Consider the following 15,870-nt stretch of genomic DNA (forward strand, 5'->3'; position numbering starts at 1 on the left):
GAAATATTTCCTTTATGAATTGGAAGTCTAAGGAAAATGAATAGATCATAGAATCACTATGACAGAGACAGGGAGAAGCAGAATGACTTTGCCCTTGATCATTACAGTTAAAGATATGACTTTGTCATTAAACATAAGTACCCCTTGCCTGTTGTACCTCTTCTTTGGAAGACAAAAGGTGTCATTTTTCAGGAGGCACAATTGCCTTATATTAACTTAGAATTGAGTTCTGTCTCTTATTTCTCCCAAGATCATCAGGTTTGCTGAACTGGGAGTTGGCATGTTATCCATTCTTGTCATCTTATACTAGTATGTCTTGGCAGCTAGCTAAGAGACGCAGAAGAAAATGGCTAAATGAGTATATATTTAATTAACATTGTCATTTTACTAGACAAGAAGACAATGATTTCAAAAATTCTGAACATTCCAGGTCAATACACTAAATTGGTCCTGGTTACCCAAAGATTATCTGCTGCTAGTTAAATTCAGAATTCGGCTGTCAGGACCTATTGTTTGCCTACTCTATGGACATCTCCTCCTCTTCTTTCTTGCCTGACAGAACTCCACTTTTGTTCCAGCACTGGCCTTCTTTAGTGCAATAAGTGAATCTTGATTAGTCTAAGTCAATTATGGTGATTTTTTTTCCCTTGCTAATGATTGTTTTAGAGATGGTCATGTGATATTATTCTGGCCATTTAGATGTGAGAGGAAGTCTCTTGGAGCTGAAGTGCTTCTGGGAGAGTTTCCTTCTTGAAAAAGGCCTTAAGAAAGAGACTTTTCCCTCCACTAGCCTTTGGAAATTGCATTGTGAGGATGTGATACTGGGAGCTGCTGCAACCATGTTGTGATCATGAAGAGAGAATCCTTTAGATAAAAGGCAGTGTGCTGAATATGACTGAAAATAGCTGAGGATGGAAATAACCTGATTCCTTGACATCGTTGAATTGCTGGATGAAATAATCATTCTTGTATCTCTTTTACCTCTGGACTTGTCATTATGTGAGAGACTACATCTCTGTTGGCTTAAGTAATTTTGAGTTGTTCTTCTGCAGTTTGCAACCGAATGCATTCTTAGTGATAATAAACATTTTCTTAGATGTCTTACTTATAACTGAGAGGCCATATACTTATTTAATATGGTCTCTGTGGTAATGTCCTCATGAATATGTGTGCAGTACACTCTTAGGAGAAAATGGCTGTTTCTGATAAACACTTTTCATAGCCTTAATTATGCGTTGCCTTTTTGCTTTCTTTTTAAAATCGTTCTACCAATTTTAAGTGCCACCAGCAGGGAAATAAAAATTTAACCATCTTTCAAGTTGAAAATTCTGCTAATAGTTGCCACAAGTACATAAATATATTTGAGCTTTACAAGATTATTTGCATATTTTACATCTTCTCTTCCACAGGAAACTATAAGACAATGTTATACTGTGCTGGTACCAGTTATCAATGCATAACAAACAGAAGTGCAAATAATACATTAATACATTAACTTACAAATTGTCCTTTGCTTATATGTATAGCAGATCCTCACAGTTTATACACTATTCTTCAAATATGCAAAGAAAATACATATTTTACTTTTAAAAATTGATCTATTATAGCTTCTTAATCCCATGACCTCTGGGTAGCAAGGGAAGAAAATCTTAAAGGTATCAATTAAAGGTATCTCACTCTCTTTTGATTCAAGACAATCAGCTTAACTTTTTATTAAGCTCTTTCCCCTCCTCTCTTTTTTATTTATCACTATAGTATTTGGCTGTATGGGAAAGGTGGTCTTATATGAATGCCCTTGGGCAGTGGAAGAGGTCTTAAATGAACAGGGTCATTGACTCTGTTCCCTTAATTGGTATTATCTTGGATGCCTGTGACTGTGAAACGTATCTCCCTTTGCCAGATGACTTCCTTTTACTTCTTCCTCCTAATTAGAAAGATATTCTTCCATGTCATGTTCTCTCCCTTTCCTAGCTTAGCTTTAGCCCTGCCTTCTTCCTTGGGGCCATAATAGATTGCCTGCTGGGGAACCAAGTATGATTTATTTGGGAGAGAAATATGAACACAACAGCTTAATATTTTGAAAATATTAGTCTTCCTACAAATAGGTAATGCCTGAAGACCCAAAGCCTTGCCTAAAACTGTAACATTTATACAAGTATGCTAAAGTCCATTGGATTGTTACTAAAAGTTGCCTATTTTAATATTATAATATTTGTTGTTTTCTTACTCTTCTATGCGAAAAGTTTCCACTTTTGTAGTATAACGCCTCATTAGTTCTTGATGAATTATAAGAAATTAAAATCAGTGCGTGCTGAAAAGGTAAACCAGGTGTTTATGTTGACACCACTAACCTGTGGAACAGGAATAGTTTTCTGTATTGAAAATCAACAAAGATCCATTGAGAGTCAATACTTGGTGGAAGTATGCTCTGCTGGAGCTTATATAACACCGGTATTGCTTCAGATAATTTTCCTCACATTGTCTTATTTTGAATATTCATGATTTTTTAATTAACCTGCTGACCTATTCTTTTTCTTCAGACTTCTAAATCTGTATTTGGTTTTTGTTGCTGTTGTTATTATTTGTTTTTTTCATTTTTCTTTTCATTGATCTTCTTTCTTTCCTGTTTCCCAAGTTGCCCTAGACCCTGGGACCGTCACTGAAGGAGCTGGTGGGGAAACTTTGTGGTGACTGCTAGGTACCATTGCTGCAGGCATTTCTTCACTGGTGCCAGTGTAGATGCCAGCGCTAGAGGCTGAGGCTAAATACCAGGGACAGTGAGTGCGACTGAGCTTTCCAGGCCTGGAGAAGAGCCTGAATCGTGAGAACAGAGTATCCAGTCAGTCCTTCTAGGAGAAGCCACAGGGAAGAACCAGGTTATTTAAAATAAGTTAGGGATATTAACACAAAAAGTAGATGTTCAAATATTAGTATTGTATTACAGCCGTACCTATGAGAATACTACTAACTTATGAATTTTGACTAACAACATTGTTAACTACTCCCTTCTCCTTCTTGAAACATTCTATTCCTTTGGCTTCCATGATGTAGGACTCTCCTGGTTTTTCTCTGAACTCCTCGGCCACTGTTCTTGACCAGCCCTTCACAGCTCTGTCAGTTCTCTCTTCCTTTTTTCTCTCTACTCTAGCTCAGCAGCTTCCTCTATACCCATCACCGCCCAATTTTGATGTTGCATAAATTTAACATCTTTAGGGCAACCCTTACATCTGAACTCCAGACCTTTGACCCAACTGCCCCTTTGACATTTACATGTGGATTTTCCAAAAGCACCTCAAATTCAGGATATCCAATGCCAAATTCATCTTCTTCAAACCTAGTCATCTTGTGTTTTATGTCTCCATGACTAACACTAATACAGTCAGTCATGCAAGCCAGAAATCTAGGAACCATTCTTGACACCGCCTCCTAACCTCACCTTTTAAATGTCTCCAGAGTATGTCCTCTTCCCTCCTCCACTGCCGTCACCTAGTTTTAAGCTACTATGATCATTTTTCTGAATATCTACTTGGCATTTTCTCTAGCCACATTTAATTAATGCTGGCCTCCATGTCAATTTCCTACAAAAAATTTCAATGGCTTTCCGATGCAGTCAAGAAAAGCAAAACAAAATAACCAAAGTTCTTTATGTGGACTACAAGGCCCTGTATTGTGTGCCACATCTGCATCTCCAGTTCAACTTAAAACATACTCCTCTGTCTGTGTGTACTGGCTTTTGTTTTCTCGGTCACACCAAGGTCTCTCCAATTACAGGGCCTTTGAAAACACTATTTCCTATGCTAAAACACTGCCAACCTCCTTCACCTGGATCATTTCCCCTGAATTACTGGCTGTTGTAGCAACCTGTACTTCTCCCATGTAGCAATTAAAATAGTAAAAATTTAACATTTATTTGTGTGACTATTCCCCTGCTAAACTAGTAGACTATAAGCTCTGTGAAGGTAGAGACCATCTGTACGTTTGCTCACAGTTTTATGTATATAGCACAGTGTATGGTTCCTGGGAGTTGCTCAGCGCATATGTTTGTTAAATGAATGAATGGATGGGTATAAAGATGGATTTCCACCCAGGCATTAAAAGAGATTTAAATGTAGGCAAATACTAATGAGATGACTATGGCAAGATATATTAGAACAGGCACAGAAAGAATAGAAATTGATAAGACCACCTTGTTTGCTGATGGTTCATTTTAAACTTGAAGAAAATAGAATGCAACTCAATTAGTAAAGTAGTTGACAGGCCTGGTCAAATCCAGCACTTCTCGTCTATGGTTCTGTATTGTCTCAGTATTGAATAGAAGCCACTTAGCAGAGAAATGTGGTGTTTGGGGTAGTGATTGTGGAACCTTTTCTGTTCTCAAGCATCTTCAAACAGATTTGATAAATAGAGTCAGTTTCCAATCATTTGTGCTAAAAGAGAGGAATATGGGTGTGAATACGGGTGTTAATATTGGCACAAGTTTCAGAAAATTGGCTGCTTCCATATTCAGGGAAACTTGATGAAGAGCATAAACCAGTAGCTTAAGGTTGGGGAAGATGAATACTGCAGATCATCACTAACCCCTGTTCAGAACAGCATGGTTTCCCTTGCAAAACCCGCCAGCACCAATAACCAGGAGGCCAAAGAGGATCCCACTCTGTTGTGTTATATATGATTAATTATAGACCATTATTAGTGTGTTCCTTTTTGTTTATTCATAAGTGAAAGTGTTTGAAAGCTGTAAGACAGCTCTTTCCTCCCCGAAATATTTTTCCTTCTTTATTTGCTCATATAGGTTTGTAATTCCCAAAGAAAGCCCTCACCAGGAAAATCACTTCCATTTGAGCTACTTGGTGTTGAGAATTTTGTCATTATCCACCACAGTGTGATTATAGATTAAAAATGCAAATGGGATTCTGGGATGAGTCCACTGAAGGATAACATTCATATGAAAAAGTGATATTGTATAAAACCCCAGTTAGGCAGCATCTATAACACAGGTTCTAGTTCAGCCTTTCTTAAACTGTGAGTTTATTTCCACCAAAGGAGGTATGTGTAAAATTCAACAAATATTGATAGAGCTCCCAGTATGTGCCAGATATTATCCTAAATTCTGCGGATGCTAGACAGATACTATTACAAAAAGATTACATTCTAGAGTGGGATAAATGTCCAAAAAGTTGGTGGAAGTTGGAGTTAGCTTAATGGTAAGGACAAAATTGAAGCATTTTGGAGAATCATTTGGGAATTTTTTTAACATAAAATCTTCACTATGACTGTTTCTTCCACAGCCTGAGACATATAAATAGACGTTATTTTTGAAAAATTTATACGATAAGGGAAAGATAACAGGGAAAGGGAAATGAGAATAGACTACATACAAAAGTGGCAATTTAAAGAATTTTATTTGTCTTAAATTTAAGTGTCTTAAATTCTGATTTCAGAGAGGTAGATTTTTTAAACCTGAGTTTTTTTGCTCCAGAAAATCTTTTATGCTTTGGTATAATTTTCCTTTGCTCTAGCTTCTTTTAATGCTAGGATGAAGTAGAGAGGACAAACATCACTGAGTCTGTGTAAATTTATTATGCATGTGTTAAAGTCACTTTGGGAGATAGTTTGATCCTATTACCTATTTGGATCAATTAAAAGAAAACTTTGAAAAATAATTTTCCATTTGCTTTCTTCCTCTCATAATCAGAATTCCTGCTAAAGGCCTGATCACTTTCTGTACTTTCCCATTGTTGGACTGGCAGGACTACTAACAATCCTGAGATTTCCATTAGTTCTTTGCAGAACTCAAGTTGTTCCAACCCAAAATGAATAATATGTGAAAATGTAGGGTTTTATGGTTCTTTAACAGTTTGTCTGGATTAGATTTAAAATGTACACAATCTAGAGTTAGTATAAAAGGTACTACCTACTTTCTAAACAATGACTCTAAAGCACAAAGTCACAATTGCCACTATGAGATGGTTCCAGTGATTCTATTTTTGTTATCATTGTATATATTTAAGGTATACAACATGCTGTTTTGATATGCATATACATAGTGAAATTATTTTGATCTATCCATTACCTTCTGTAGTTATCTTCTTTTCCTTTTCATTGTTCTGGTTATTTAACAAGGGATGACTGAGAAAAGTTACCAAAGACCATTACTATACACAATATAATCTTTCTGTGGCTTATGGCCTATTCACAAATTACAAATAGCCACAGAAATAAGCAAAAGGGCCATATCCAGGTAAAACTGGGTCATGTTGTCTATTTGTACACCTATTTGTGTCACCACATTGAATAGTGTTTTTAAGAAAGGTAGCCTAAGAGGATTTTGCACGATAAAGAATATTATCCAATCAGGATTAAATCATAGTACTCAGTACTAGAATCTGAATGGTACCTTTGGTTTCCCCAAACAAAAATTACTGGTTTTAAATGTGTAGTAATAGAATATTATAGGAGTTCTTTAGTAATAAGGGCTTTTTTTTTTTTTTCATTTCTAGCACCATCTTCTTTTATCAGAAAAATGTGCTTTTCCTGGATAGTTCCCAATAACATCAATAAAGAGGCATCAGCAGTAACGTATCCCTCTTGATTCAAATTTAGCTGATGTGTAAAAACAGTTAGCACTGGGCGACATGGTTATGTAGATTCATATTATTTTTCCCTTTTTTGTGTATCTGAGCCTTGTAAGTTTGAATCCGCAGTATTTTACAGACGTCTCTGGGCACCAAGCTCAGGTACAATGTTCTTCCCACAGAGAGAAAAAGAGGATGCATGATTATGATATATAGAAAATTTTGAAAGGTTGTATTGGTAGTTTGGGTTGAATTATGGAAGCATCCTTTCTAGGACAGTGTGTTTGAATGAAAAGACTATTACAATGGACAATAAGGTGCTGTTTTTGTGTCTTCGGAATGTGTTAGAGAAAAGCATTGATCTGAGTTATGTATATGTTTTCAAATAACATTGCCGAAACAAAATGGTGACAGAATTGAATAGCTGTGGCTCTACTCTGGTCTAGTTCATTGCAGCTTGTCAGGAAGCTTCCATGAAATGATCTCAGGTGCTATTGAAAATTTAGGGTACTGGGACTAAAACTTCTTGTTAAATTTTATGTGTCTTTGATTCCTTTATTTCTCTCATTAATCAAGTAAACAACTTAAAATTGTGTCTAAGAATTGACATTTTCTTTTCAAATATTAGTGAGGTGTGAAAAATAACTTTTTAATAGCTATCTCTCCCTAGTGGAAAGAGAACTGCTTTAGGGAACTGGGTACAAATTCCATTTTTTTTTAAACTGCAAACAAGGTACTTACTTTCTTCAGCTTCAGTTTTCCATCTCTAAAATGGTATCTGTAGTACTGACCTGATAGTGTTATCATGGGAAATAACTTTGTTGGAAACTTCTAGAATGAAGTAGGAGCCTCAATAAATGTTCTCCCTTTTACAAGGTTATCATATGCTAAGTACTGATCATATATTTTAACCATTTGATTTTTTAATATTATAGAATGACAGGGATTATGTTAAATAGTGTTTTTGGTGTTCATCATGCAAAAAAGAAAAACACAACTGATTACTTGCTCATATCAGGGATGTAATGATTTTATTACTTTGAGAAGTGTACCATTTAAGTTTTCTTGATATTTTTGCCTCAGGAAACTATGCTTTATTGAAAAAGTTTGCTCAATCACAGGGTTTGCTGTAGTTAACTATGTGATTACACATCATTATTGTCTTAAATTCTTAAACTGATTGATGCTTGCAGCATGAGAATTAAATTTAAAGTTACCATCCATTTTTGGTGACCTGCTGTGGAAATTAACCTGTATTGATCAAATAATATTTTGTAATCACCTAAATAATCTTTCTTTCCCTGTGCTGTAGTGAGCTTATAATAGTTTGGCGAAGACCATTGTCCAACCCCATTCTTCAACAAATTACATATCTTGTAAAAAAAAAAGTTATTCATTTACTTATGAAAAGCTTTAAATTTTATTTAAAATATAGAATTTAGTCTCATAATTAGCAAAATAGAGGCGTGAAGATTTAAAGGTCTAGCTAGAATCACAGTTTAACTAGATTAAAACTTAATGTCAAGAAAGTGGCAAGAAAGATACCAAACTATATCTCTGATGGTCTTGAAGGCGTAAATTGAAGGCTTGTAATCCTAACTCTAATGCTAACTACCTGAGTGGCCTTAGGTAGATGAATGAGCTTTCTGTGAATCCATTTCCATTTCTGTAAAAAAAAGGTGCAATGCCCGTTAGACTTACTCACAGTGTAGTTCATTTTAGAAAAGTCCTTACACATTCTAAGCCAGCCTGAGGAGGATAGAACTTGCTCCTGAGTCATCTTTAAGATCTGGCTTCTCTAGTTAACCCTTGGGGGCTTATTTTCCTTACATAGATCTTGAGCTCCCAACTTAATTCTAGAAACTAAGCCATGGTACCAAAGTGCCCCAGCACAAAATCACCAATGCCTTTTACAGTTGTAGAGAAAAAAATAATTTACCTTTTATGATTTCTCTAGTCTATTGAACTGTGGTCTTCAGAGCTTTCAGCTAAAGGCTAGTTATTGATTTGATACATAGTGTATTTTTAAATGTGCTCATTTTTAGAAAAAAAAAAAGGTTTTACCTTCTAACAGAATTATTCTTTATCTTGAAAAATGGGGCATAAGTAAAATCCTAAATCAGAGTATGAGGGTGCATGGTAGACCATTGTGGCCATGTCTAATATAGACTTTGTTCTCCCAAGATAATTGTGTAGGATACAGGTATTCTACAGAGGCGGGCTGGCTTGCTTGTTTCATTTCTTTTCTCTTCTTTCTTTCTTTCTTTTTCTTTTCTTTCTTTCTTTTCTTTCCTTTCTGGCTTTACGAGCTCAGGAAAGAAATAGTTGAAATCTGAACACATTCTCAATAGCAGAGAAGTTACTAGCCAAGAAATACAAATTGATAAAAGAAAGACATTGCCAAGTTATTCTATCATTTTAAATTGGGCAGCTGATAGTAAGAACAAGAATTACAGTATGAATCTGATCAATTCTGAGTATAAATAGCAGTTTTCTTTATTCTATGTATTATATATAGCCATCATGGTGCTTAGTTTGTTTTTTTTTTAATCAAGAGAACCAACTTGCTGAATTTGATGTATCTATTTATGCATATAACTTGCCTATTCCGAAAACAACTTGAGCTGGCTTACAGTAAAATCAAAGTAAGACCAAAAACTGAGTGCAAATTAAAAAGAACTTCTGGTTCATTTGCATTTCATCACAACCTTTTGATCCTTTCTTGTTATAAATAGATGCTTAGCTTCTTTAAATTTTTGTTTCTATATTTGCTTTTAAGCCATTATCTGTCACATTGCTTCAAATGACCTGTAGTAATGCATTAGTATAATGCATAGACTGCCTGTGTTCAGATTCCTGCTTCTGCACTTGTTGGTGTCCAAGATAAACAAGCTGGACACTAGTTAAAATAATAAGAACAGATTTTATTCAGTAGTAACTTTTGCAGTAGGGAAGAGGGTCCAGTGTGAACTGAACTCCCAAGACAAAAGGGAGGAGACCTTTTAAAGGCTGGCGTGTGTTGAGGGGAAAGCACTAAGGGGTGTGAAGGGGATTCGTCCATGTGCCTGAGACATCTGGGTTTGTTAATTGCCACTTATTAGGAGGAGAAACAAACTTCTTGTATCTTTATGGACGGGAGACAGTGTGATAGGTTAAATAAAGCAAGGTGCCCACTGGGCTGGGAGCTGAACATAGCTATTTCCTTCAATGTGAGAAGCCACTTTGGACTGGTAGAAGGTTTACATTTCAAAGGGTCAGACAAAAAATTTATAGTTGCAAGCTTTCTAAAGTAACTGCTCTAAGAGGAGGTTCAGGGGCCCATACCTGTTACCAGGTTTTGTCTGGAACAAACAATAAATTTCCTAGCACCAAGGAAGTTTATTAAACAGTCATCTTAAGAGATGACGGAGTCTTCCAAGGGATGCAGCCTTGAGCTGTTAGAAACTATGCTAGTATTTGTTCAAGTCTCTTAATGTGTGTGTTGGGGCTGGGGGTGGTAGGTGTTGTAAACGAAATCATTTGAGCTGAGAGTCTGAAGTTTTTGTAGGCCAAGATGGAGGCCTAATCAAGAACAGGGCTAAGAGGAGTGTGACTAGAGTTTGGTTAAGGAGAGAGTCTTTGCCATTAGCTAAGGCATCCTTGCAAAGTTACTTAACCTTGACTTGCCTCAGTTTCCTTGTCTGTAAAATTGGGATAATAATAGTACCTACATAATAGGAATGTGCTTTGAGAATTAAAGGAATTAACACAGGTAGAGTGCTTAGAATAGTACTGGCACATAGTAAACTCTCAATAAATGTTTGTAATTATTCTTGTCATCTATAATCTCTGTCCACGTTGGTAGGTAATCATGTTGGTTGATTCCAGGATTGTGCAGTAATAATCCAGGAAGTATGAGTTATTAAATGAGTGAAGCCTATAGTTGTATTGGGTATATTATCAACCATAGCACATACTTTACTGCAGATGGATTTCCATTAAGGAACTGGAATGCACAGATCAACAGAAGCCCATTCTCCTTAAATTGCAATTTTTATCACTAAAAAGTCTTGATATTAATATATTTGATAGTGGAAAAATGACCATTTAGATAAGAGACCAATAACTGGCAAAGACACAATAATTTGAGTTAATGTTGACTTCTTCAATGTCCTGCATAACAATGTTAAAGAAAGAACAACCAAGTACAATATTACATTTTAAGACCAACTCTTATTCATTATACTTCTCTAATTAATATTTGGGTGATTTGCAGATTGATTCAGGAAATTAAATATTTAATTTTGCAAGCAACATAGATGGTCAAAACTAACTCTTACCATTTTAGAATCAAATGCATTTAATTGTTCCACTCTTTTTATGTGAACATCTAAAATGTTGCCTTTTAAGTATGACAATTTTAGAAATATCACTCGCAGTTGGTTTTCTAAATAGGATCTAAAGTTGTTTAGGAAAGAGTCTTAGGAAAACTTTTAGAGCACCAAAGTTCTAGACTTAGCCCTTCCACTAACCTGCCCCCAGCACTCAGCAGTTAGCCTCACCTCACTGAACCAGTACTTCTTTTTCAGTCATAGAGGCCATGCTTGTAATAGTTATAATTTCTTCCTTACTAGCAGCAGTTTAATTCAGATTTTGTATCTTTCTTTCTTTAATAGTCTGATACCTACTTCTGCATGTCAGTGCGTTTGCCAGTGGATGAGGAAGCCTTCGTGAGTAAGTATTAATTGGATGGTGTGTGTGTGTTTGGGGTAGGGGGAGGAGGCAGCTATTCGAAATCAGTAAAAGGTTCTCTTTGATGGTTACAAGCATATTAATCTTTTACTGTCAGTTTCTAAAATGCATTTATCATGCCTAATGCAGAAACAAACTAGAGAGAGCCACTGAGAGACAAGATTACAAACTGTATCTGGAGAGATTCACGAGTAATAGTAGTTAAGGAGTTGCATGCAGATGTCGATGGCTGCCAATCCCGTGAGGTCCCATTTGTATAGTATTGGCTTTCTGTCTGTGGCAGGATGTTTAATTCCGCTCTGCTCAACAGACGGTTTATTTACCTGCTGGCTCATGCTATAAATTGACTGCACTTAAAATCAACATTGGTGAATATAAGATTTTACCTGTCAGACAGGTAGATAGATGGATAGGAAGGGAGGAAGGAAGGGAGGAAGAACGGGAGTAGGAGGGAGGGAGGGAGGGAGGAAAGGAGAGAAAGGAAAGACAGAGAAGAAGGGAGGTCAGGAGGCATGGAGGGAAAGAGGGAAGAAAGAACACTCATTCTGTTGTTTATGTTACAGAATAAGAGAAGTCTTAAATGACAGGACCTTCCCCAACTGAGACTTTGAATCAGATAGGAAAAGTGACAAAGCACCATCTGTTTCCATCTAGGTTGTTTTAATTTAAACATCCCTTATGACAGACTTTTAACTGTTTAGGGAAGAGATGTGATTGGCAAATTATTCATGGATTTGCTTTTTTTCCGTGTCACTTTTCTGGTTTGAGATGTTGATTTTGGAGAGAAAGTGATGGTAATGAGAGTTGTACTTTGGTCCCTTGAAACTAATCTTCAAGTGGGCTGTCTGAAACGGCTATTATGTGAATTGTGAAATGTGTACAGTAGTCTTGGGGCAGTCTGGGGATGAATTTTCATGAGGTGTTTCCCACAGGAATGTACATTATAGACTTGCAAAGCCAGAGCACTGTGCATGTATTTTTTCCCCACACACTTTGCTGGCAATCACAACAGAAAATATAACCTATAACAATAGTCTCAACAAACTTTGCTCCATAGTTAATTCCTAAGAATGAAAATCAGACCACGAGAAGTGGAGCATTGCCTGACTGTTGTTTTTTATAATATTTGGACATTAACAAGAAAAAAGTTAGGAAGGACAGTGCTCTCAGATCCTGAACTGAGTAACTTTAAAGACAAAAATAATTTAAGTTTCTAATTGTTGTGTTTTGAGTAACACCAAATATGATTTAGAGTATAAATTCATAATTAAAGTATTAATAGTAAAGCTTTCTTTAGTTTCATTTCCACATTTTTGGCCACCTAGGAGAAAATAATATTTACTTGTAAAAGGAATTTTACATGATTTTTTGTCTTTACTAATTTATAGTTTGTTTGTCCAAGTTGAGGGGTAGTCTTGATTCCTCCTGTTTCACATTTATTTTGAAGAGAAGACCACCCTGCACACCTGTGTAAATATGGTAGTCATGCGTCACAGCAATGTTACGGGTCTCATGTTAATAGGTTACTGGTTTGTTTCTGGGGGCTGGTGGTAGTATATGCTTTTAGAGTTGGTGACTCCAAGGACTATAAATATATATCTTGGAATGTGTTATGGCTCACCTAATATAAATGTTTACTTTCACATAATTTAAAATTGAAAAGTACAAGTGAATATATTCAGTCAAGTAAAACATTCATAGGAAACACATCAAGGTCTATATTAGAACCAGTTTCTGCATTTTCTTAGGTGACTCTCTTCTAAGATTAAACTATTCCAAGTTCTAAGGTCTTTAAGAGGTCTTCTAAGATTAATAACTATTTTCAATATTTCTTCCTTTCTTTATTGTTTGGAGGATTGCATGTATACTAAAGATTTTGTTACTTGTTCAAAATGGGTTTTCATCTTCAGTGTGAGTCCTTTAACTTTCTATGCCCAGGTGATTTGTGGTTGTCATTGTTTACCTAATCCAGCAACCACAGATGTTTAGATCTAAGCAAATTGGAACTGGAAATGGAAAACCAAAGAGAAATACCAAATAATCATTCATATAAGGGGATAAATAAAGGAAATTTTGCATGTGTTGTCTCATTAATTCTTATGGTAACCCTATAGATCGTCTCATTTTATTGCTAGAGAAACAGAGACAGGAACATCTATATCTTTGATTTCATTAGGTGCTAGTACAATAGTTTGTATGGAATTCTTTTTTTTTTTAATAAATCATTAGACCATTACCATCATCCTACCTCACAGTGTTTGCTTAGGGCCTGACTTTAAGATACTGAAAGCTAAGCATATTTAAGCCAATTTTCAGAAGAGGAAACAGAGGGTCGGAGAATTTAAGATTATCCTCCCAAGCTTTTTACTAGTTAGGTGTTAACCTACTTGTATGCCATTTACATTATAACAGATTTGAGTGTGGGGATAGTGAAACAAAGGAAGAATGAAAAGTTATCAAGACAGTAGATGGAACTGACATATAGCAATAGCACATCTCTGTCTTCCTCACATCAAATGCAATTATTCTTTCATTCCCTTACCTTCATTCCCTCCTGGGAACACTCTGGCCAATTCTGCCAAAAAATAAAATAAACCTTAAACCATCTTACAAAATAAATCCCAATACACATGAAGATTTAAAGATTTGCAGAAGGAAAGGGTCTTGGATATAGAGCTGATACGTTGGGAAGTGAAAATTTTGCTTGTTGGGTAACCAAGGCTTTCCATTCTAAGATATTCTGATAACATAAAGAATGAGGCTTTAGTCTTTTTGTGGATTGTCCCAAATTCTAGATCTCAGGATGCCTTATCATAAGATTAGATATGTTTGAAAATAAGGAATTATAAAGACTCATAATATTTTGTTCATTCATTTAAAAAAAATAATTTTTACTTTTTTGTAGCCATTCTGTTTGTTCATTCTTAAGACACTTAACTATTTTATACCTTCTTTTTTATTATCTGTGTCTTTTAAAATTTTGGAATCCCAGTAGGATATATGCCACAGGATATGGTAGGGACTCAATAAGTGCTTCCTGAATACATGAATGAACAGTCAAGAACCATTTGGTTTTTTTGGCCATTTTCTAACCGAGCATTTCAAATAGTAGAAATTTTGCCTTTTGCCTTAAATTATGTTTTTTGTTTTAATGTAAGGAATAATTGTTTTTTTTTTTTTTAAAAAAAGAAAATCCACTTGTTCATTAATTCAGCAATCTTTTAAAATTCTGCTGTGTGCCAATTATTAGGCTAGGCAATGGGGATGTGAAGTATGATACAAGTTCAGGGAAGTCACAGCCTAGCAGAATTCTAGAAGACAAGAATAAGAGTGTTAAAACATATAAAAAGTCCTTTCTCCTTGCACTTTTCAAATTTCTGAAGAAAATTACAGAGTACAATTCACATTGCTTATTAGGACTACGACAAACTTTCTTGATGGTATTAAAAGTCAAAATTGGATTTGAATGACTTAGAATTTTGGCTTTATGTTTATGTGACTGGTTATATTAATGCATTTTAAACATACTTTTTAATTTTGAGAAGATACCATCACAGTTGTCATGGAATTCATATGTGTATATGCCTATTACGTTTACTTATGGACATACTACCTGGATGGTGTGTTTATATATTTGTATTGAATTATTAAATGCAAATTAAAGTAGGTATTTGGGGAATACTATAATGGTGATGAGAATTATTTTTATATTTTGAATAAAGCATAGCTTTCTCTAGAGCATTGCTTTTGTTTATTGTTTTAATAAGAAATCACAGAATTGGAATGAGCGAAGGTATGATAAAATCTGCATTTGACCACTGAACTGTGGTGCTGTCTAAAAGGTGTTTTACAGACACTCAGAGGAATTGGCTTTGACAGCAGCCCACTCAGCCAAGAAATTTGACTGTCATCTTCATCCACTTGCTTTCCCTCACATGGATGACCTGTAAATAAATGTGTCTTTTCCTTAGTGAATGATGGCAGGTCCCTATCTATCAAATTGCACCATACAAATGAGATAGAAGCCACTGAATTTAGAAATAGATTAAATTAATCTAATGATTCATTGTTTTTCATTTTCTGGGCTTCTCTCTTGAATGTGAAACAATTTCTGCTTGCAGAATTGCATAGTTATTACAGATTTGAAGATTTCCAAATGTGACCTTTCTTAAACAAAGCACATGATCAGGTGATGTTGGGATATTCTGAGAACTGCATGAACAATCTAATTTTGATCATGCTTATGGGTCACTAGATAGTGTGAGTATAAAGACTAAAGTCATGGAGGGTACGTTGCTCAATATATCCACATTTTATGGCTTTGACAGCGGTAAATAGAAGAATACGTGTGTGTGTGTGTGTGTGTGTGTGTGTGTACATGTGTATGAATCCGGATCCCCATGCAATCATGTTGTCACTTTTCTGCTTCCAATTAGTTGACTGAGCATCCTTTCCTTTCTCTTTTCATTTAGAATTTTTTTCCAACATGAATAATGAATAGTCTCTGTCTCGCAGATGACTATTGAGTACCTTCCATCAAACACCCTAAGAAGCTCTTCTAGTT

General features: G+C 35.5%; 1 protein-coding gene across 13 annotated transcripts in view; it reads left to right on the forward strand.

The window, feature by feature from the left end:
• PAM (peptidylglycine alpha-amidating monooxygenase) overlaps positions 1-15,870 on the forward strand; it is a 263,682-nt gene that overhangs the window by 127,470 nt on the left and 120,342 nt on the right. For all 13 annotated transcript variants that reach the window (XM_069492649.1, XM_069492648.1, XM_069492651.1 and 10 more), the window contains one exon: positions 11,231-11,288. In XM_069492649.1, the coding sequence (XP_069348750.1) occupies positions 11,231-11,288 (58 nt within the window). The remainder of the gene's footprint in view (positions 1-11,230; positions 11,289-15,870) is intronic.

This window comes from Eulemur rufifrons, chromosome 17, assembly GCF_041146395.1.
Source record: "Eulemur rufifrons isolate Redbay chromosome 17, OSU_ERuf_1, whole genome shotgun sequence".
Classification (NCBI taxonomy): domain Eukaryota; kingdom Metazoa; phylum Chordata; class Mammalia; order Primates; family Lemuridae; genus Eulemur; species Eulemur rufifrons.